This window comes from Metarhizium brunneum, chromosome 2 (genome assembly GCF_013426205.1).
Source record: "Metarhizium brunneum chromosome 2, complete sequence".
Classification (NCBI taxonomy): Eukaryota; Fungi; Ascomycota; class Sordariomycetes; order Hypocreales; family Clavicipitaceae; genus Metarhizium; species Metarhizium brunneum.
In genome coordinates this window covers 6567236-6588111 of record NC_089423.1, presented here as the reverse complement: position 1 = coordinate 6588111, position 20876 = coordinate 6567236, and the positions used below count along the sequence as shown (strand labels likewise).

General features: G+C 53.5%; 7 protein-coding genes across 7 annotated transcripts; 2 read left to right on the top strand and 5 right to left on the bottom strand.

The window, feature by feature from the left end:
- Positions 1-430: 430 nt before the first annotated feature.
- On the bottom strand, positions 431-1552 carry asl1_0 (Alkali-sensitive linkage protein 1; the record flags this gene model as incomplete). The annotated part of the gene is made up of 1 exon (XM_014689581.1): positions 431-1552. The coding sequence occupies one exon, from the start codon at positions 1550-1552 to the stop codon at positions 431-433; it is 1122 nt and encodes a 373-aa protein (XP_014545067.1).
- A 6167-nt stretch (positions 1553-7719) lies between these two features.
- Positions 7720-7980, top strand: G6M90_00g049580 (uncharacterized protein; the record flags this gene model as incomplete). The annotated part of the gene is made up of 1 exon (XM_066130469.1): positions 7720-7980. The coding sequence occupies one exon, from the start codon at positions 7720-7722 to the stop codon at positions 7978-7980; it is 261 nt and encodes an 86-aa protein (XP_065986497.1).
- Positions 7981-9046: 1066 nt separating this feature from the next.
- G6M90_00g049570 (uncharacterized protein) lies at positions 9047-9934 on the bottom strand (the record flags this gene model as incomplete). Its single annotated transcript, XM_014689580.2, has 1 exon — positions 9047-9934. One exon carries the CDS (start codon positions 9932-9934, stop codon positions 9047-9049), a length of 888 nt encoding a protein of 295 aa, XP_014545066.2.
- Positions 9935-10908: 974 nt separating this feature from the next.
- Positions 10909-12562, bottom strand: UPC2_1 (Sterol uptake control protein 2; the record flags this gene model as incomplete). Its single annotated transcript, XM_066130468.1, has 5 exons — positions 10909-11246; positions 11315-11819; positions 11894-12028; positions 12089-12175; positions 12248-12562. 5 exons carry the CDS (start codon positions 12560-12562, stop codon positions 10909-10911), a joined length of 1380 nt encoding a protein of 459 aa, XP_065986607.1.
- A 2618-nt stretch (positions 12563-15180) lies between these two features.
- Positions 15181-16912, bottom strand: TNA1_1 (High-affinity nicotinic acid transporter; the record flags this gene model as incomplete). Its single annotated transcript, XM_014689578.1, has 4 exons — positions 15181-15701; positions 15763-16250; positions 16399-16710; positions 16782-16912. The coding sequence occupies 4 exons, from the start codon at positions 16910-16912 to the stop codon at positions 15181-15183; spliced, it is 1452 nt and encodes a 483-aa protein (XP_014545064.1).
- Positions 16913-17579: 667 nt separating this feature from the next.
- On the bottom strand, positions 17580-19226 carry G6M90_00g049540 (uncharacterized protein; the record flags this gene model as incomplete). The annotated part of the gene is made up of 3 exons (XM_014689577.1): positions 17580-18340; positions 18407-18854; positions 18921-19226. 3 exons carry the CDS (start codon positions 19224-19226, stop codon positions 17580-17582), a joined length of 1515 nt encoding a protein of 504 aa, XP_014545063.1.
- Positions 19227-19715: 489 nt separating this feature from the next.
- gloE_0 (2-oxoglutarate-dependent dioxygenase gloE) lies at positions 19716-20830 on the top strand (the record flags this gene model as incomplete). Its single annotated transcript, XM_014689576.1, has 2 exons — positions 19716-20011; positions 20074-20830. 2 exons carry the CDS (start codon positions 19716-19718, stop codon positions 20828-20830), a joined length of 1053 nt encoding a protein of 350 aa, XP_014545062.1.
- Between the last annotated feature and the right edge of the window lie 46 nt (positions 20831-20876).

The window sequence follows — 20876 nt, the reverse complement described above, 5'->3', positions numbered from 1 at the left end:
CTCGTAAATCTATGTCCATCCCGGACTGGTGATTCCGTGGTGCAAGATACTCGGGGGGGTGCCGTAAACGAGTGAATAAGCGCATATTCAACCCGCCAAAATAAAAATCCTGGCAACACAAAATGCTTGATCCTGGTGGCCACGGACTTGAGTCTCTCAGGTACGCCATGTGACATGCGAGAGTAAGTCGGCCCAATATATACATGAGAATGGAAGACTTGTTTTGTTGATCCCTTGAGCCCGGTTATGTCCCCCCCGGTGATGTATCTTGCCCTGATTTCTGTAAACCCCCCATGGGTTTGTGCCTACCCCTTATCCGATGAGTGAAGCAAAAAGTGAACTTGGAGAAAACGAAGCGGGTATCCCCTAGCGAGTGTACAAGAAGAAGAAAGAGAATAAGAGAATCGTCAATCAGTTCTTTTTTTTGTATCTAAGCTGAGGCGAAGATCTTGCCGACGGAGCTGAGAGACGTGGCTGATGACAGCAAGCTATTGGGCTGGATCATGAAGTACGAGTAGCCGTAGACGTAGTCGAGAGAATCGAGCTTGGGGATGGCCTTCGTCATGAAGTCATCAATCTCGGAGTCGGAGCCGGTGGGAGCAAACTCGGTCACGAAGATGGGCTTTTTGCCGCAAATTACATGGGCTTCTTCGATGTGTTCGAAGAACTGGTCGAGTTGCGCAGCCGGGGAGTACCAGTGAACGTTGCAGAAGTCGTATTTGCAACCCTTGGTCTCGCACTCAGAGACAAATTGCTTGAGCCAATCTCTACCCTCTCCCGGTACGTTGCTATTGGTGATGGCCGGAGCGCCAACAAGAGCCTTGCCATCGCAAGGATTCATGTACTTTACGTGGTTGGTGGCAGCGTCGGCAGCAGACATGTCGGCCTGGCCTACGTTGTCGGGTTCGTTGAAAGAGAAGACAGCCTTGGCACCGTTGGCCTTGCTGCAAGAAGTGCCCCAGCGATCAAAAAAGTCCATCTTGTTACCCCAGAGCATAGGAATGTAGCTGTAGGAGTTGTCCAGGGATCCAGGAGAGTCGCCCCAGTTGTAAGCCCAACCGCAAGCTCCAGACTTGCACTCCTTTCCGAAAAGGTTGGCAAGGTTAGGGTCGTTATAAGCAAGACCACGCTTGCCAGAGAAAGGGGCTCCCGTGCTGGAACCAGAGCCATCGCCGCTGCCCGAGCTGGGGGCAGGTTTAACCTGGGAGACGGAGCTGGGGGCAGGCTTAACCTGAGTGACCAAGCTGGTGGGAGAGGGAGCCGGCGCCGGAGCAGAGCTGGAGAGAAGAGCCTGGAAGTTGGCAGGAGCGTCGATCTTGGGCGTGGGAGTAACGACGACGTGCTGGGAGGTGACAATGCCGTCGTTGGTCTGGACGGTAGGCTCAGGAGCAGGAGCTCCCTCGGTTACATAGACAGTCGTGAAAACGGTGACCCAGTCGACGACATCCTGCTTCTTCTGCAGCTTGTGCCCATGTCGGTGCAAGCTAAGGGCGGATGCCTGCTCGATGGCGGCGATGGCACCAAGCAAGGCAGAAATCTTGTTGGTGTACATGGTGAAGGCGATTTTGTCTATACCCAAAGTACTGCTTGTAAGGCGTTGTTGATGATGATAAGGATGAAATGCTGCTTCTTAGGAAGTCGAATTGGACTTTACAGTTATCGTGTTCTTGTTGATGAAGGACGGGTAGTTACAGCGCAAACGCAACCTGATATTCTTCGGCACGGCCGTTGAAGGAGAGAAAATCTGGCGAGGCAATCTTTCAAAGATGCGAAAAGGAATGGACAAGTGCAGGTGCAAAAGCAGCAAAAGGAAGAGCTGATTTGCAAAGAGAGGGAAAAAACAAACGGGTCGAAGCTAGCGACCTTGTTGCTGTTGTTCGTGCTCGAAGCAGAAAGGAAGGACAACGGAAGCGTTGCGTGTTGAAGGAATGTAAAGTACCTAGGTGGTGACGGTGAAGAGAAGGGCAAAAGAAAATCGAAACAAAGTGGTGAGGTGGAACGAGGTAGAAATATCGGAAACTAGTTCGGGAGGGAGAAGACAATGTGCACAGTGAATGCCAACGTTGCGGCGTGGTGAGAAGGGTGTGTATGCGGAAATGGGGTGTCGGCCGGCGTGAATGGTGAGTGGCTGGACTCAGGGTGCGTAAGAAAACAGGGTGTGTGTCAATTAACGGCGGGACCTTATCCGTAGATTGGTTCCTAGATCCGCCAAACATCCAGTAAGATTGGTGGCCCAATGAACATTCAATGTTGAAGACGGAGGGAACGAATAGCCGCTGGCAGAACGGCACAGGCGGCACCTCAGGCGGCATCACAGACTTGTGGGCCTGTTCAGACGGTAGCACGAGTCTGGTCTGGTGGGGGAGGCACCCAGGTTCAGAAGCCCAGCGGAGACATGGACGAGCCCCAGGAGCCCACCGATGCGTCCTTTGAAGCCTGCATGTGGTGCTGGTCCCTCAAACGTCGAGAACTAACGCCTGGTCTGGTGCTATTGATGAAATCTCGTGCCTGGCAAAGGCTCAGATTCCAACGAACCACAATGCCAACGCGCCGAGGAGAGCATATGACAGGTACGGCGCCAACTGGGCGAGGTTACAGGCTTTGTTGTCTCCGTAGCACTGCATACAGGATGGAACACGAGACCAAGAGTTGGATCATCCAACCACCGCGAGTAGCGTCGTGTCCGCATCCATGAGGCGGGCCCGTTTGTGTTCAGACGTCCTTTTCACATGGCGTCGTAAGCCGCGTTGTACAGCATCATGATTGGCAACCAATTTGCTGTTTTGCTGCCGCTGCACATGCAAGATTGCCAGCACCGTGCCGCCATTGTAAGGACAGTTGTCTTGCTGTACGTATTGTGTATCGTTTAGGCAACGCAAACACGATAATTTAACAAAACGGACAGCTGCCGAACAGGCGCAGGCACATAAAGGCACTCTCCCTAAGTACATATGCACTTAGTACTCGGTACTCCGCAGGGAAGCAGCAACAAACAAAGCCACTTGGCCCCTTTCTGCAAGGCACCAGACACCACTCCGAACCGGATGCTTATCCGCACTGTTCCATGGCCCCCTTGGCGGAGCATTTATCTTCTCCCTACCTCTACGTGGTGCACATGTGCTTTCTGTTGACAAACACAGTACAATTATGTATCTGCATCCTGTCTTTGCCAGAGCACACGCGGCCCCTTGTTGGATTGCGTTGTCCATCCATGTCGAGCACTACTATTTCTTTGGCAGGCCGGGATGCTTGGACGAGGGATGACTCTGACCCGGGCCAGAACTATCACGCGGCAGGGGTGCCATGCTCTGCTTCTCCATATTACTCAGTACGTCACGAACGACGGCCTCTGAGGATCAAGCCATTGACGAAGCCATGTTCTACGGTCGAGCGTCGAGTCCAGGCTCTTTGACACGATTTGGGCATTGGCGGTGGCGGTGAAAAGAAAAGACAAAGCTCTTGATAGACAGTGCTGAAAGGGGAAATCGGCGTGCACTGCCATGAACTGCTTGGATTGTACAAGTCTCCAGTCGTCCCGTATTCAAAAGGCCAAGGACCAGAATGAAGTCCGAGCTGTATTATTATCTTGGCCCGCAGGACCGCGTGTTTTCGCGGCTGTGTAGCAAGACAGGACAGGGCAGAAACCGTCGAAACTTGAGCCATCTGCAAGCAACCTGAAGGCCGCGAACTTCTAGCTTCTTTCAGCTCCTTCTTAGTTCCGAGGTTGCGTTCCCATCCTAGATTCCTGAGTCGTGCCTAGAAGCGTCAAGTTGGCTTTGCAACAACAAGTGCATCTGTACCGAGTACGTATTCATTGTACCTTTGCCGGCCCCGCCACGGACGGAAAGGGAAACAATGGAGTAAAAACCCCCCGACAATGAGGAAAGGAAAGAACACTGACATTGCTTGGATGCCCCATCAAAGGCAACATGGCAGACATCGTCATTTACTCAGGCGCGGAAGGGCAGGGAGCATATCCGCGAAAGAGTCAACCGCTAGTTCCTTCCAAATGCCTGTCAAGGGCATGTTATTGTTGCTGTATGTACTCCGTACGCACTAGTACGTAAGTGCTCCGTACTCCATAAACCGCGAGGCCCGGATCTGCCTGGGCGGGTTGTTTCTTTTGCTCGCACTGGCCAACGGTGTCAGGAACAGAGATCTCGTTGGCCCATTGGAATCCGTCGCCCCATCGCCCCATCACCTCTTCTGCAGACACACGGGCTAGGCAGGCAAGGTACGGATTCTGCACGTTGCCAGCCCCAGGACCCCCTGTCCAGGAGACAAAGCTCCAGTGGGCTTGCACCTACCACCGCACCTGCCCAAAGATTCCGCCCGTGGCGGCCAATCGCGGCAGGAAACAGCCCATCCGCCGAATGATCTGAAACGACGCTGACTGACGAAGCACATGGTTCTCGTTTCCTCACTCGAACGTTTCGATTGACCGTCATCCACAGCACTTGCAGAGCTTTCCCCCAACTCCCAATTCACCGTCCACGATGACCGCACGGGGTACGGGGTACTAGTACGTACAGAGTACTCCGTCCTCCATATTTCAGGGCAGCCTCTTCTCGGCCCATCTCCAGCCATCGCCCGGTTGCTCCAACGCATCGCCCCTGTCCGATAAAACGCGCTCGTACCTACAGTAGCGCCATGCAACCCTGCAATCATGCCAGCTTTTCGCGTTGGCGGCTGCAGGAACGAAGAGAACAGAAATGCGTGGCCTGGGTGGCCCGATGGCTGGGCAGGAATAGTCATCATTCCCCTACCACATCCGAGAATGCAGCGTTGGGCAAGGCTCAAGGGCTTTTTACGCATTAGCCCGATGAGAACCTTCAATGTTCATCGTCAGCAGGCATTCGCAACATTTTTTACAGTACATTGTTTACGTACTCAAGTACTCTGGCCCATCACATGGTCATGTCTGGCCATGTGCCATACCGATATGCAAGGTTTCTTTCAGTCCTCCTCCACATGACTATGTGGGAACAACTGATTGCTTGTGCAAAAGTTAAAAAATACCGCAACTGTCGAGTCGCACAAGTGGCCTGGTTATCTCCCCCAAAAAAACCACCAAACTGGCCACGAAACCGGACGCTTGAAAGTGTGTTGACTGGCCTAAACAAAGCACTGCGGAACAGGTGTTGGTGCTGGTACCATGTGCAGCAGAGTACTACTACGTACAGCAACTACCTACCTAGTACGTAGACATGGTGGAGAGCATTGTTCAAGTGCTATTGAGCACCAGCCGATATTACCATACCGTTTGTGACGCACTGTACAGTAGTCCTTGGAAGGCACCTCTTTGTGGCATGATTCGTCAGCCGCTTGTTCGTCTGAAGTCTGGAGGCATGATGGATCTGGTCACGGGTCAAACCCAGAGGTGACAATGAAACGTGGCCGACGTGTTCGGCCGAGGATGCTGAATGTTTCAGACGCAAAGGTGTCTGATGTGTCGCTGATGCGCCATGAAGACCGAGGTGATTGAGATGAGGTGGCAACCAATGCAGCCTTGAGCCTGAGATTGAAACTAACCCTCCGTCTCAGCAACGTCTGTTCCTTCAATATTGCTTCAGCAGCAGAAGCAACCTTGAACTACTCGGTACACATGTATCGAACGTCGCCATGGAGGAGTACCAGTGCATCAGGTCAGTGGCTCCTGGTCAAGGTGCCAAACCATGCATACCCGACGCGCGCGTCAGCGAGCCCATTTGTTTGATACCAGTCATCTCATCACCTCTCTGTCGTGGCTGGGCTTACGGGGCCTGAAGGGGTTCAATCCGTATGTACACCCACTGTACATACGTGTCTCTGTTTCATGGCGTGGCCGTCGCGATAATGAATATGGCGTCTCCCGGCGGCAAGCACATGCGGACATGGTCTTGGCGCTTACGTTTGCTCCCTTGGCCAGCAAATCCACGGAACTCTTGATGGCATTGTGCCAAGGGACCGGCGTCGCGTGCCATTGCACAGTAGTACCGTCGACCCCCGGCGGTGGCACTTGCACCTTTTGCGGCATTCTTTTGCCGTGGCTTTTTTTGTGCCAGCTGGGTGAGCCAGGTAGTTGTCATTAATTATCGTGCCCGACACAGAAGCGCTGCCGATTTCCGAACCACCTTGCTACTCATGCACCCTTAGTAGCGGGTTTTAATTTCGCTTCCAGCGTCTGGGTTTGAGGAATTGTCCGCTAGTGAGACTCGATCGGATGGACGGCAGCTCATGGTGAGGAGGCGCATGGGAAATTAAATGTGGTAGGGGTCCAGGGTCACGATCGGGACCGCGCCGGGTGGGTTTTTGGGAGGTTGTCCTTTTCAGGGCTTTGTGGAAATGAGACGGGGAATTGGGCATGACGAGTGATATAAACTCGTCGTGGAAGCTGGTTGGATTCGAATCGTGTGGTTGGGCTGAAGTAGGGAGGTGCTGACGATGTCGAGGAGGGTGCAAGCACAGCAAGGGACATGTTGGCGAGACCCTGGTTGAAACGTCGTTCTGTGGGTGGTCGCGAGGGCTGGCTATACATAGCCCTGTGGACGAATGATACGGAGTACATGATGAGATGAAGGGACGAACGATGGTCAAGAACCGTGCCGTCATGTACTGTCGTTTGATGCGATGCAGCCAGGTAGGTTTTGACATGGTGGTGTGGTATCCATGGCTTCCGTCATGGTATTGGTATCGTGTGTCATGTGCTACGCGCGTCACTGAGCTTGTTGCATGTTCCTGCGGCTCATACGGGTGACTGGAAACCGAGCAGACTATGTATGCCTTCAATTTGGCTGACGGCAAATCACGCTGCTTCTCGCAAGACCATGGTGGCTGGTTGGATATTGTATGTATGCTGCGATGTGGGCGGATGAGCACCAGCTGGACTGGTGGTACATGACGCGCAGCTCCTGTGTCCTTGCCACACTTGAATGACATCAAGTTGCAGTTTGTCTATGCTGTCTGTTGAGATGTATTCGTCTGAATTTAAGACAGGTCCTCATCGAGGTCGTTTCTTACACCAGGGTATCCTTCATAGCAGCATGTTGTTCCGCCAAATGCTGAATCCGTCTCGAGTTGGGTCTCACCTCTGAGGTCCCGGGATCTCAAACAGGGTATATCCTTGTATGCCTGAGTATGAATAATTCCATACGTATTTTTGGCGCTCTGTATTATACATATTTTAAGGTCTAGCAAAACTGATGTCTCTGCAAATATCTTCTGCGCATAGACGCATACGCTATAGGGTAATTCATCACGTTTGGACTTCAAGACTGATTCTGGAACCTTGTCTCTTGTTTCGGATGCTCCATACTCTCCAAGTACTCCGTACATCTCTTGACATTCTTCTCCTGAGTCATCTCATGACAGTTTACTACGATGACAAAGTTTGTTAGTCCCGCTACTCTATCACAGGTGACCAAGACAGAATTAGTTGCCGACGTCAGATTAAGGAACAGCATGCTCATGTTTAATCATGCTGTCAGGTCATGCGCAAACGTTGTGTCACAAGGGTCTAAGACAACGACCGAAAGTAAAACTAGTGGCACGTAGTCACGCTTGTCATAGCAGAGACAGCGGAGCAGAAGTCGTGAGCTACTCCCCCTGAATACGCCGTCACCTTGAAAGAGGAAGCTGGCGTTATGAACCTGTGGCAAGATTGGAATTATGACTCGACAGGACAGAATATGGCTCCAAATAGCCCTGCCATAAGCTCTGCATCACTGAGTTTGAGTGGCAATGACTCTGACCCGGCTGTATGGGGCCGCCTTGCTATCTCGACATCAAGTTGCTAATGAATCGACAGCCGGGCCTGAATTCGCTACGAATCCAGCTGTAGAGGAGCCCATCTACCAGTCACCCCACCGCGAGAATGCCATTAGAAATTTCATAAAGATGGCAGCAGGTTCACGGAAGATCAAGCTATCAGCTACGGAAATCGTTAAAGATGTTGCCAAGAGGACCACGTATGGTGCCATGGCTGGTCTCCCTCTTCCATAGTCTTTGTCGACTTCCATCGCTGACGAGGCAATCTCATCTTCCAGACTCCTTGTCCCAGATGCCTACAACGGTTATTAGCTCCCGTGTGGACGCCATGGCGAATCCGCGCGTCGTATGAACAAACGCAAAACAGACCTGGTCAAGCTCATGGCTTTCGTCGAACAGCTACTCCCGTCGCCAGTATAGGCCCCCGAGCAACTCCTATCAATACATACCGACCACGTTTCCGAGAGTGATTGCAGAAGAAAGGTCACCTTTCTACCAACGAGATATTGCGTGCATGATACAAATCAACTTCCCACGACTATGACACTTGCGCTGAAAAGACGGCGCTGAGAAAATAGGACGCGACTAGACGAACGACTTGCTTATGAAATAGAAACAGATTTTTTTCATCCAACCACAAGGTCTTGTTGGCTCAGAAATGCAACAGGACATTCAGCTCATTTTGGCTTCATAACTCGCCCAACACCCCTGTATTAAGCGTTTACAAAGAAGCCGCTATCGCAAGAGGAAAGGGTGACTTAAAACCCTTGGCCATGTAAATCGTCATGCTGCAAGATTATCCGTGGACAGCCGCGCAGACGTAGACCAGACTGTTGGCCGGACTCAATACATGGTTTACGGCATGTATCCTGCGGGCTTCGATTTACAGACAAGGACGTTTTGGAGACTTGGGGAAATATCATTCAAAGGACAGTACTAGACGTATAGAGGTAGGCTCAGTAAGACTTTTGTCACCCAAACAAGGCCAGACCATAGATGGGTGGAAAGCTGTCTGTCCATGAGTCTGAGTTTCCGTATCAAAAGAGTTGACTTGATTTGTGTCGGTTGGCTCACTAGGACTCCATGCCTACACGCCTGGTACGTGTAATTGGGATTTGCATCCCACATCGCCTAGTACATGATCCACCCGGCAGGATTACAATGCAAAAATGCATAATATATTGAAGCATTCTACTAACTAAATTTCCCCAGACCAGAACAAAGACGCAGAAAACCAAATCTACATGGTAAAAGGGACCCCGGGGTATTCCCTCCCAAAAGAAACCCGCCTAAAAAACACTCACGGCCCGCCCGCCGCACCGGCCAGGACCATAAACTGCGCCGCCCTCCTCCGATCAACCTCCTTCTTCAGCATGACGAGGCAGCTGCTCAGGACGAGGACCTCCGCAGCCCTCGCCTCGGCCTTGCCGCCCGCCCACTCACCCAGGTCCATCAGCAGGCGGCCGCCGTTGCCAGCCGTGGCCCTCGTTGTCCCCGGCGTGCGCAGCGCCTCGCTCCTCACGAGCTGCGCGACCCTCGTCCGCCGCTCCGCCGCCCCGACCCCCGTGACCCGCTCCAAGACGAGCAGGCTGCCGGCGCCGGCGGCCCTCGTCTCGCGCCGGCCCGCGTAGCGCCAGCGCAAGGTGCCCAGGTGCGTGCGGACGGAGTGCGCCCGCGTGCAAACCCCCTCGCCCGCGACCTCGAACGCCTCGCCGCCGCCGCGCCGCGCGAGCTCGCCCTGCAGCTGTATCCTGGGCGGGCGGCCCGGCCCGAAGCGGTACGTCGTCGAGCACAGGGGCGCCAGGGCGAGGGGGTCGTCGGCGCGGACGAGCACGCTGTCGCCGGAGCAGCGCGCGTGCCGGAGCGACTGGTACGCCAGCGGGCCGAGGGAGCCGTCCGGCTGCACGGCGAAGACGCCGATGGGCCACGGGCGAGGCGCAAGGGGCAGCGCGAGGAGTGCGTGGCCCGCGGACTCGACCTGGTAGGTGTGCGTTGGCCGGAGGCCAGCGGCCGACGAGGGCTGCGGCGACACGGCCTCGTCGTAGGCCGGGAGCGACTCGGTGGACGTCCGGGGCGTCGAGAGGCCGCCGAGCTCGATGTAGTCGCCCTCGGCGTATTCGGGGGGCAGCGTGGCCGGCGTGCCGCGCTGCCGGAGTGCGGCTTTGCTGTCGAGCACCTGCGCGGCCATCATGCTCGCTTGTCGTGTAAGTGGTGCCGAGTCTGACAGGGAGTGTCAAGTGTGCGGATTGTCGCAAGTAATTTTGAAGAGTTTCCTTTCCCAAGTCCGCGGTCACAATGTTTATGTGACGACAGGTTTGACTTTTTTCAATAATACCATTTTACGCCTCGAGTTGGCGACAATTATATACTTGTACTCCGAAGAATGAATCTCGCAGGCACCACATTTTGTGAAATAGAACCGGCCCCATATTTTCCCATCGCGAAATACGGCTCCCGCTGATAATGGCGCCACAACGGGCTCCCCCGTCCCCCAGCTTCCTAATTCGCTCAACTCGCCCTAAAAGCGGGGAGCATAACCGTTTTCGCTGTGCTGGGCGATACGATCAATACGATTCACGGGGATGTGGAGCCGCGACTAATCACGCGACTGAGCGAGTGCCGCTGCCCCACAAAGCTTGTTCCAACATTTCTGGAGGCTGCCAGGCGAGCCATGAGGTGCAGCGCAAGGCGTTGCTGGGCTGGGTGGCTGTGCTGTTAGCAGCACAAGAAAAGGGGGGGTTCTGGCGTTTTTTTCGAAGGTTCGATGGAAGGAACTTGGGGCTGTGTGGCCAGGTGAGGGGCTTTTGGTGATTGGTACAAGGGGCATTGCGTGCCAGTATTATGCAATGGCTGTTTGTTGGTCGGCAAGAGAATAGGGCGGGAAAAACGTTGCTGCCTGGCCGTGACGTAGGGAATGGACGCCAGATCACTCACTGACGAGTCAACGACGGTGTGAAGCGTTGATGGCGGCGTGTAAAGTGGGGATGAGCATAATGACACGGGTGCGTCGGTGCAAGGTAGAAGCACATCTCCACGGGAACTGGCTTCGAGTTGCATAGAAGCAGACACTAGAATTGGTAATAATTACAAGAAATATATCCAATTTCACCCCTTGTAGTAGACCCGTAATTCGCATTGGCGCCGCGCCCCCGAACGTCATACTCATAGTCGTCGTCCAAAAAACGTAAGATCCTTGTCCAGTTGTGCTTCTACCCACAACGGCCACTGGTTGTACATTTGATGCTCGTAGTCCACTCTGGCATTGAGAAACTTCAACCACTTCACAAATCCCGGTGCAGGTCCAGCGTCGGTCGAAGCCGTTGGCCTCTTTTCACGAAGGTCGTATTCGCGCTCGGTGATGAATGCCATAATCTGCGACAAGGCGATCCAATGTGCGTGAAGCAGAATCATGCTCTGTCTGTCGAGATTGATAAGCTGCTGGAAGGTGCTATGTGGTAACATCATCCACCATGCATATTGTCTGCCGTTGGATTTATATGCTGCGGGTACAATTAGAGTCTTGTATTGGTAGGCAAGATTTGGAAACAACGAAAAAGCTGCCGCTTACCATCAAAGGAATTTACGTTGAGCTTCTCTGCAATGCCAAGTAGCTGTTCGCAATACTCAACTTCTACTGGTTCGGCGCATAGTGGCCGTAGGTTGGAGATGGCTTCGACAGCGGCGTCAGCCCACCCTCGCTGGATCAACGGTAAATCTCTGAGATATGGCTCCATCATCTCGTTCTGTTGGTCTTCGAATAGCTGCTCGAAAATGGGTTTGATGCCCTTGAACATCATTTGCATCCCGACAATGAGAATGCCTCGAATAAACGTCATATACTCTGCCAGACCGTCTTCTAGACAAACAGACTGGAAGGTCAATGCAAAACAAGTGGCGACGAGGGCGTTAGCTTCTTCGTAGCTTGTCTGGGCGCGCGCAGATTCGGAAAGCCGCTTCTTGATGGCTTTGATAGCTTTGATGCGGTGGTTCATGGCGGCTTGGACGAAGGAGCTGTCGGTGGGGACAAGCTCTGATGCGGCAAAGCCCAATATGGCGTGCATCAAGAATTCATGCTATCGGAAAAAAAAGAAAGTCAATATCCCCGTTTTTGTTTAATCTCGACAAGAGCGTGTGTCACGTAACTTACATTGTGGGCAATGCATGGGATCTCGTGGGTCCAAATCTCCTCTTGCTTCAACGGATGGTGGGGGTAGCACTGGGTGAGGAAGTGCTGGAAGAATCGCATGTCTTGCAGGCTGAAAAGAGGAACCTGATGGTGAGGCTACTATAACGTTAGTCGTGAACGCTGGGATGACATGCCCCATCTTCCCGTGGCTCGTACCTGGTGGGTGATTTGAGGCATGGACGGGTATTCACACTTCAACCCCGTCTTTACGCAATGGCCGCACGCAGGGCGAGTCTCCTGGCACTGTGGCGGCGGGTTAGAGTCTCCAGCCCTTCAGGGATTTGCTCGTGCGAGCAAGAGACTGGTGATAGATACCTTGATGCGCCTCCTCTTGCAGTTATAACATCCGCGTCTGCTCTTGGTATGACCCCTGCGCTCTAACCTCTGCTTCTGAGCGGATTGGCGGCGCGTGACTGACATGTCGACAACAGCAGACGTACTCCGTCCATCCGAGCTCGGGGGTGTTGCTTGGCCCGGAGATGACTCCGAGATGGTTCCTGCTGACGTGCTGTGCGATGGATCTGGGAAAGGGATATCCTCCGTTGGCTGCAGAAAGGTCGAATAGTCAAACTCGGAAGGGTCTGGGTAGGTGAGAATCCCTGGCGGGAAGTGCTGCAACATTTGGTCCATGCTGTAGAGTAGTGGAGGACTCAAGACGCGATCTGAAAACCGATGCTTGTACTCGGTAGAAGATTCGTAACAGAAGCAATTGCTGCTGTAGAAGGGGGGGTTGTGGAAGGGGACTTGACATTGAAATAAGACGAGGAGAGTGACGATAGGCAAGCGTTAAGTGTGACAATGGATACGGAGTAGCTAGGAGGGGGAACAGGGTCGGAAACAAGCCACGCCGATTTGAGTCAAAAATCAGACCAAGAAGAAGAGGCTCTTCATACTCGACCTGCCTGTTCCTTGTTCTCCAATTCCAGTCGGACCCAGATTCTGGCCTTGCAGCATGCAGCGTGCAACGTGGAGCAGGGCAGGGCTGAGGGAGCACTTTGTCGTCACGTGTAGACGTAACTCGACTTTGCCTGACAAGGCGCAAAAAACCGAAGCCGGGTTGGGCAAGATGGGGCGAAAACGAAGCCAATGTGTCAATGGGATGGTTCAATGTTGAGCGTAAGAAAAGGGCTGAACCGGCGGATTGATGGGCCGGGCCTCGTGGCATCGCGACGTTTGGGCCTGCCGACTTGGCTGTGGCTCTCTGCGCCCAGGTGCCAGCACCAGTGACTAGAGTTGACAGTGGACACCAGTTGACCAGTGGAGACATGACATGGACACCAGACAGCGGCTCAGCCCAACATTAGACGCTAAGTGGCCCCCAAGCTGTAGCCTGGGGCCACCCATTGACAGCCTATGGGCGCCACTAACCACCTGGACACCGCTGGCAGCCACTCACAGCACCGCTGGAACATTCGAAAGCTTCACGCTCCAAGTCTCCGTCGTCAACTCGTCGCCATCAACTCCGCATCTGCAACAATCGCCATCAACGGTCCATCATTCAGTGGCGTCAAGGGAAGAGAATGTGCCACAGCCCGAAGCTTGCCTTCCAGACTGCCCGTGGAATTTGTTCCGGTCCGTGCATTTCCGAGTGCCTGTCAAACGGTTTAAAGTTCGTATGTACATGTCATCGGGACGCAGCCAGTGGTTGTGGCCTTCATGTGCAGTTTTGCGGCCGCACCATACGTACGTCACTCCAATACACAAGTCCTTTCTTCTCCGGCATCTCAGCACCGACTTTGCAGAATCACAGAACAATCACTGGCCCATTCGAACGGTGGCTGTCATCATGCCGGCCTGCACCGGCTGGGCGTGAGCAGGGACGCCCAAGCAGCCTGCGAAGCTTCGAAGCTTGGAACCCGGGATTTGCAAGACTTTGTGCCGCTGGAGTGCCTGTCACTTCCGAATTAGAAAAACCCCGTCGTCATAAGGCTGTGGTGCAAACCAATTGGAGGCCCTTCAGCCATCAGCAGAATCAGACCGATACTTGGGGCACCCGCCGGAGTCATGGTGTCCCAGCTTCGCTAAGATCTACATTCCATCTCCATCTCCATCATCCACATGTCAGCATTCAAAGCGGCCGGCAGCCAGCTCAATAACCAGTCCAGTCAACCTGCCCTCAAATTCGGGATCGCTCTCCGCCAAGAGAAGTATCGGAACGCTCCGGAGTACAAGCCCGTCACATTCGACCGTGAGCAAACCAATGTTGCTTGGACCAAAGGCTCATTTGCAATAAGGACTGACGAGAAAGAGGCTGAACACCCATCACTGGACTGTGCACCCCAAATCCAGCCACACCTGACTCCATCCAACAGGACGCTTTGGGGGGGAGTTTTTTCTCCCATTTTTGTATGATGGGTAAAGTCTTGCAGGGCACACCAACACCGTCCTCTTCCTAGGGCCTAGGTATTCTGTGTCACGCCATGTACAAGTAGGACCCTTTGGCCCTGATACAAACTAACTTCCGAACAGGTGGAAACTATTCACAATACCGTCTGGCAACTGCAGATCAAGTTGCTAAATTTGCCGTTGACGAATTTCAGAGTTGTTCCGGCGACAGGTATTGGTGGAAAATACCCTAGCCAAGTCATCATAGTCCGTTGTTGCCAGTCCTTTGGAGCTGTGCTTTTGCATGTTCGATCTTCCGCAACCACATGTTTGACTTGCAAGTAAAGGGGGGCCTGCGGTAACAGTCAATTTGCATGTCGCATCAAAAACTCATGCCGAGCTCTGATGTGGGATAAGGCTGCCTCGGTTGATTGAGCACGCATGCTTGACGTGGTGTAATTAATTGCTGTATGGCAATAGATCACAGATATCGGATGTCGGGACGACTTACCAGCCAATACATCAGCGACCACATGCGGAGTACAGGATTGAGAAAACAAGAGACTGGCAAACGGGTGAGCTGATCCTTGGCGCCTCCTCCGCAGCATTGCTGACAGCTTTCTTCAGGTACACCCGACGTCGAATCGCGCAGAAAACCCCAAAGGCGGCGTCTAGGCCTGGCCAGACTACAGACGAGTCATCCAACAGACAATCTGACAATTGGTCATGTGTAGCTAGTCGAGAAATCCCACCGTGCTAGTCGTTTCGTCTCAGATATTTCGGCACATAGCCCATGATCGGCTCCATACGAGAATTCTGAATTCTTGTCTACTCTGCATCACTGAATGACTTAAAGACTTGGTTTGCTTTTTGGCAGCTGAGATGGCTGCGAATCAACTTACATGGCTAACCTCCAGCCTTGGTTAGTATGTATAAGTGAAATCCTCCAGCCCCTCCAATACCACTTTGCCCCTCTTCACCTGTTGATTTGCGTGCCAGAACCAAATCGACAACCCACCGGTGCAAAGCAGGATACAGACGTTGCAAGCAATGGACGCATAAATTCCCGGAAGGTATCTGGGCTGATCCTGGCTCCTAAAGACCAAGGCGCCGGCGATTCCGCCGATACCACCAAAACCGACCAATGTGGCACTGCAGAATGCGCGTTTCCAGTGCCCGCGAATGTTGTTGGCTTGATACGTCAACACGGGGGGCGTGTTACCACTGGCTCCCGCCACGACGAAGAAGACACCCGTGTATCGAACGGGATACGCATGGTGGAATGCCATGAGTATCAGCCCAACGAGCGCGAGAACCGCGTTGAAGGCTATAATGGGGCCTCGCAGACGATACCGGTCCCCGAGCCAAGCTTGTGCGTACATGAGCAGACCTGTAAAGACCCACGGCGGCACGATGAGACATTGAGATTCTGCGACAGAGAAACCTAGCGGCAAAAGGTAAGACGAAGGAAACGGGGAAGTAGACACGCGGGGTCGAGAACTAACCCATTCCGAGGAGAATCATAGGAAGGAAAAAGTTGATGGAGTAGCCTACAGTCGTGACGCAGAAGAATATAAAGGCAAAGATCCAGATTTTAAAGTCGGCAGCGGGTGCAAGAAACACACCAAGAGAAAAGGGTTCCGTCACAGCATCTCCCCGATCACGGTTGACGCGCCGGATGATAAAATCGCGCTCCTGTCTGTTGATGAAGTTCCACGACTGGTCGGCCTCCTCCGGAAAGCCCACGAGGAAGACGTACGAGACGAGAGCACCGACGCAAGAGAGGACACCTTCAATGATAAAGATCCATCTCCAGCCTCTCAGGCCCGCCAGTCCGTTCATCTGAGAGAGACCAAAGGCCAGAATACCGCCAAGTGCACCGGCGACGCACCCGACGCCATAAAAGACGGTGTAGCGCTTCTGCATGTCGAATCGAGTGTACCAGGTGCTCAGCAGATATACCGCCCCAGGGAAGTAGCCGGCTTCGAAAACACTGACATTGTTCTCATTAGTACCTCTATTTATCACTCTCGGGGAAATCGTTTGTTTATCCCCCCTCCCTTTTGCCCATTCGGGTTTTTTTTTTCTGTTTGTCATCGTTGACGCCTTTTTGTTGGCATACCTCGACATCCTTTACTTACCCTATCAAGACGCGCAGCCCTGCAAGAGTCTGCCAGGAATGGACGAAGCCGTTCCCAATCATGACCACGCCCCAAGCCATTGCGATTGAACTCAGGAACAACCGGGGTCCGATCTTCCGGGTAAGAACCGTGCCGAGGGGCTGAAAGACAGTGTAGGTGATGAAAAACACCGAAATGACAATGGAGTATCGGGCGCCTGTCTGAAGCGCAAGATCGCTGTTGAGGTGCGCGACGGCAGCAGTAGAGATATTGACGCGGTCCACGAGTGATATAATATAGAGGCAGGCCAATACGGTGACGAGTCGAAAGTCGCTACATTTCATGAGCCACTGACGAGGAAGAAGAGGAAATTGAGCTTGCCAGGGGAGAAAACTTGAACCAACATGCGCCGGATGATCCTCTTTTGCTCCTGAAGCGAGTACACCTCGTCGTCGTCTATATCGCGCCGGGCCTGGGGAGACGGCACGGCGGTTTGCCTTTCTGTGTGGGAGCTTGCATACTCTGACTTTTCCATGGTCTATGGTAGCCAGAATTGTGTAGAAGAAGGGGGAGAGTGGCGGAAAATTTGTAGAGCGAAGGGGATTGTATAGAGACCAACACCCATACAGAAGATTGGTTTTATACATGGCGGTTTTACGCTTTTGTCAGACACGCCCCGGGGGTACGGCCAACATGTCTGGTGTAGACTGTAGAGTAAGCGGGTGGCTCGTGGCGTGGACATGGAAGGCTAGTCGAAGGATCGCGGCCACGTGTAAGCACCCCGTAGCATGGCAATTTCAGCTCCCGAAGCCACCCTGAACCCCAAACCTTGAAATATTGGCCTTGGGGTATGCAACCGGAACATCCATGGGGGGCGATACGTTGCAATCAGGACGAGGCCTTTGGTCTGTGTGCTTGATATAACGCCGCGTGCCATCGACGCTGCTGCTGGATGTAGTTGCCACAGGAAAAGCTACGTTTTGCCCCAGCAGCTTGATGATACAGGCGGCACAGTATGATGATACTTTGCGGCTGACCATGAATATGATGAGTATCTACTCCGTACTCGAGTATCTAGTGGGTGGTTGGCTAGTCTATGGAAGCGGCAGTGTTTTGCCATGTGTCAGTGAAGCCTCGTTGCGCTGCGCCAAGGCTAGAAACTCGATAAGCTTGAACCAGCCATGTTGCATTGCCGTGCGTGCTCATTCGCCCCCTATGAAATTCATCGCCCAGGTCCTCCACTGAAGGCGCAGAGTTGCTAGGATGTATTGGACTTGTAGCCAAAGACTGCAGTTTTCGCGAACAAACTCATCCAGAAAGCAAGGGCCGCCATGCACACTCAAGGCCCGGCAGTTATGCTGAGTTTTCGCATTTTCCCGTGCACTCGGAAGGCCATGGTCGGGATAGCATCCCCGCAGCGGCCGAACGCACCGGACTTGTCGGGATATAGCAAATAGTGTCTTGACGAGAACACTCTGAATATGCGGCCTCTGTCTGGGCACCTGCCTACTGGCGGCCGATTCGCAGTTCTGTATTGCACGAATAAGAGCCTGGGCGTCACTGGACCAGGCCGTGTGATTTTCCTCGTGCGGATGAAGCAACGTGTAAGACAGGTAGTCGGATAGCGTCCCGTACGTGATTAACTGCCGATAGAACTGCGGGGTGTGGACTCTGAGACTGAGCACCTCGTGGGAAGGTTGCTGGCTGACACGCAGCTGTAAAAGACTGTAGCTGCGGGAACACGACTTCTCCCCGTCCTGCTCCTCAAGACGAGTTAATACTCCGTATTTGCCAGGTGCCGTGTTGACAATATACTCCATGTACTGGACAAAGATGGACTGCAGAAAGGTTTCTGTGACCGTTGGTCGTCGTGGTACAGCCGACGGACTCGGTTCTGGACGGTACCAAATCTCCAGCTTGCGGACCCGAGCCAGCAAGATTGCCTGGAATAGGATTTTCAGAACTGAATTCTCCCCCGGTCAGCATCCTATCCGCTAGAGAACTAAGCGGCTGGTGAGAACGCCCTTACATGTTGTGAGAACGTTGGAGCCCCAACATATAAGAAGCCATAGCGCCTGGATTGTCGATAGCATTTCCGGATCTATCGCAGGCGTGACTGACCACCAACGAGCCACCAGTTTAGGACGGCCTTTGGAAGAGCGCAACGTGATTGCGACTGAGATTTCCCCCTCGTCAGCGGGATTCAGAGTAGAGAGCGTGTACGCCCCTTTTCTAGAGTTAAACGGGGACACGTGAAAGTCCTTGCCAAGGGTCTGCCTGAACACGCCGGCGTTCCCAGAGGCCGGAAATAAATACATGCGCCGCTCGTCAAACGTGTTGTTGACCTCTGCGACGACGTACTTGAGACTCATGTCTGCCGTGTAGAGATACCAAAACGAGGCCGGGCTGAATGCGTAGTTCAGGAAGCGAGGCGAAGTAAGGAGGTACACGTAGGGAAAGTCGGCTGGGTTGAGGCCCTGTTTGCGAATGGCAAATTAGCCAAGGGACACGTCATGGGCGTCCCGACTTCTGTGCTTGTATACCTCTAGTTGTAGGTATGCGTCGATATTCTCAGAGAGGGTGGCCCCGTCCCGTCCGCGGTTTAAATGGTCCTTGGGCGAGACGTGAAGCCAGCCCCTTGCCCACCATGATGCGGTGTTGACGGAGAGCAACCAGTTGGACGTGGGAGAACGCACGGGGATGCCCACCGACAAGTACGGATAGGCAAAACGGTGCTTCTTTGGAAACAACCGACGGTGTGAGATTTTGCATTTGATGATTTGCGTTTTGTCGATGGAAACATCGCCGCCGTGTTTGGCTGCGAGTTGGAGAGGGAAATTTGTGAGCATTGTCAGCTAGGCAACATTCATGTTAGCTACTGGGTAGACGGAGAGGCAAGGTGCCCCAATAGTTTTTATATGTGAGCAAGATTCAAGAAGGGCAGACTGACGAAATCAAATATACCTACCGAGGAGTCCGTTGCATGATTCCTCCGGTGTTGCATTGATTTCATGTAGACGATTCACACCGGTGCATGTGCCAAACCCTACACCTGCTTACTCGGTAGTTACGCTAAGCTTCCTTCAGTTGGTTCCCACGTCGGTTTAAATCTTTCGATGCCCTCCACACACAGTGCTACATGTGCTTACTCACACAGTCTGCATGACCTGCCTCTGTGCCCCGGATATGACTGCTCGGATTTTACTCTGTTTATACCATTCCGTACATAACTGCCTAGGTAGGTAGTTTTCTGTCGTGTCTTTTTTTCTTTCTCAAGTACCTTGAAACCGACTTGTCCTTCACCGGCACAAGCGTTATTCACGCTGCAACAAGCTGATATGGCATCTGAAAAACACTTTAGACACATTCCTCCGTTCCCTGACGATGTCCCAGTCATCTCCATGAACACCATCTCCCTGGCAGGCTTACGTCTAGGCGACGGGAATGCTGCCCAGCGCATGCTAGCTGCTTGCCAGGAGCTGGGATTTTTTTCCCTCAGTCTCCGCGGGGACAGCCTGGGGGAGGCCATGATGGAAGACATTGACCAGCTTTTTGATGTGGGGAAGGACATCATGAACCTTCCCCAGCATGTCAAACAGCAATATCTGCATGATATCCCGAGGAGCTTTCTGGGGTAAGCCGACCCCCTCTTCCCGCTTCCCCACAGTTTCTGTCTGTCTGACGCCGCAAGGACAGATTCAAGCCTCTCGGCCACGCCAAGACGGAAACAGAGGAGCCTGACCGCTTCGAATGGTTCAACCTGGGCCAAGACGGTCTCATGGGTACCGCCCCGCTTCAACCACTCCCGCCTCTCGTGCACGGCCATCTCGCCCTGTTCACCTCGTTTCTCAAGCACGGCCAGTCTCTGCTCACGACGATATGCTCTGCCCTCGAGGCCCAGCTCTCTCTGCCAGAGGGCATTCTCACGTCCTCGCAGACGCCTACGAAACCCTCGGGGACCGTCATCCGGCTTATCAAAGCCCTTGCCAGCCCACAGGCTGAGGATCTGCGGACGAGCATGATCCACCACACGGATTTTGGCACCATCACGCTTCTAGCAAATGTCATTGGCGGCCTGCAAATCCTGACTCCTGGAGGGTCTGCCACGGATGAAGGCGCCTGGCGCTGGGTGCGTCCCCAGCCAGGCTGCCTGATTGTCAATCTCGGGGATGCCATGGTGCAGTGGACCGGCGGCATCCTGCGCAGCAACGTCCACCGCATTCGATATCCGCCGGGCCAGCAGCGCCATGTTGACCGGTACAGCCTGGCCATTCTCTTCAGGCCAGAGCGGGAGGCAAGCATGAGAGACAAGACGGGCGGAGATGCTGCCGGCGACGTAGAAGACGGCAACTTGACCGCCTGGGAGTGGGAGGTGAAGAAGGCCATGGCCTTGGCAAGGGGAGACGCCGTCGTGCAGAGCAAGGGCGGGAAGCCTCGCAAAGGTTTAGACTAACATGATATTTGACATTTACTACACAATGGCTGCTTCCTTGTCCCAT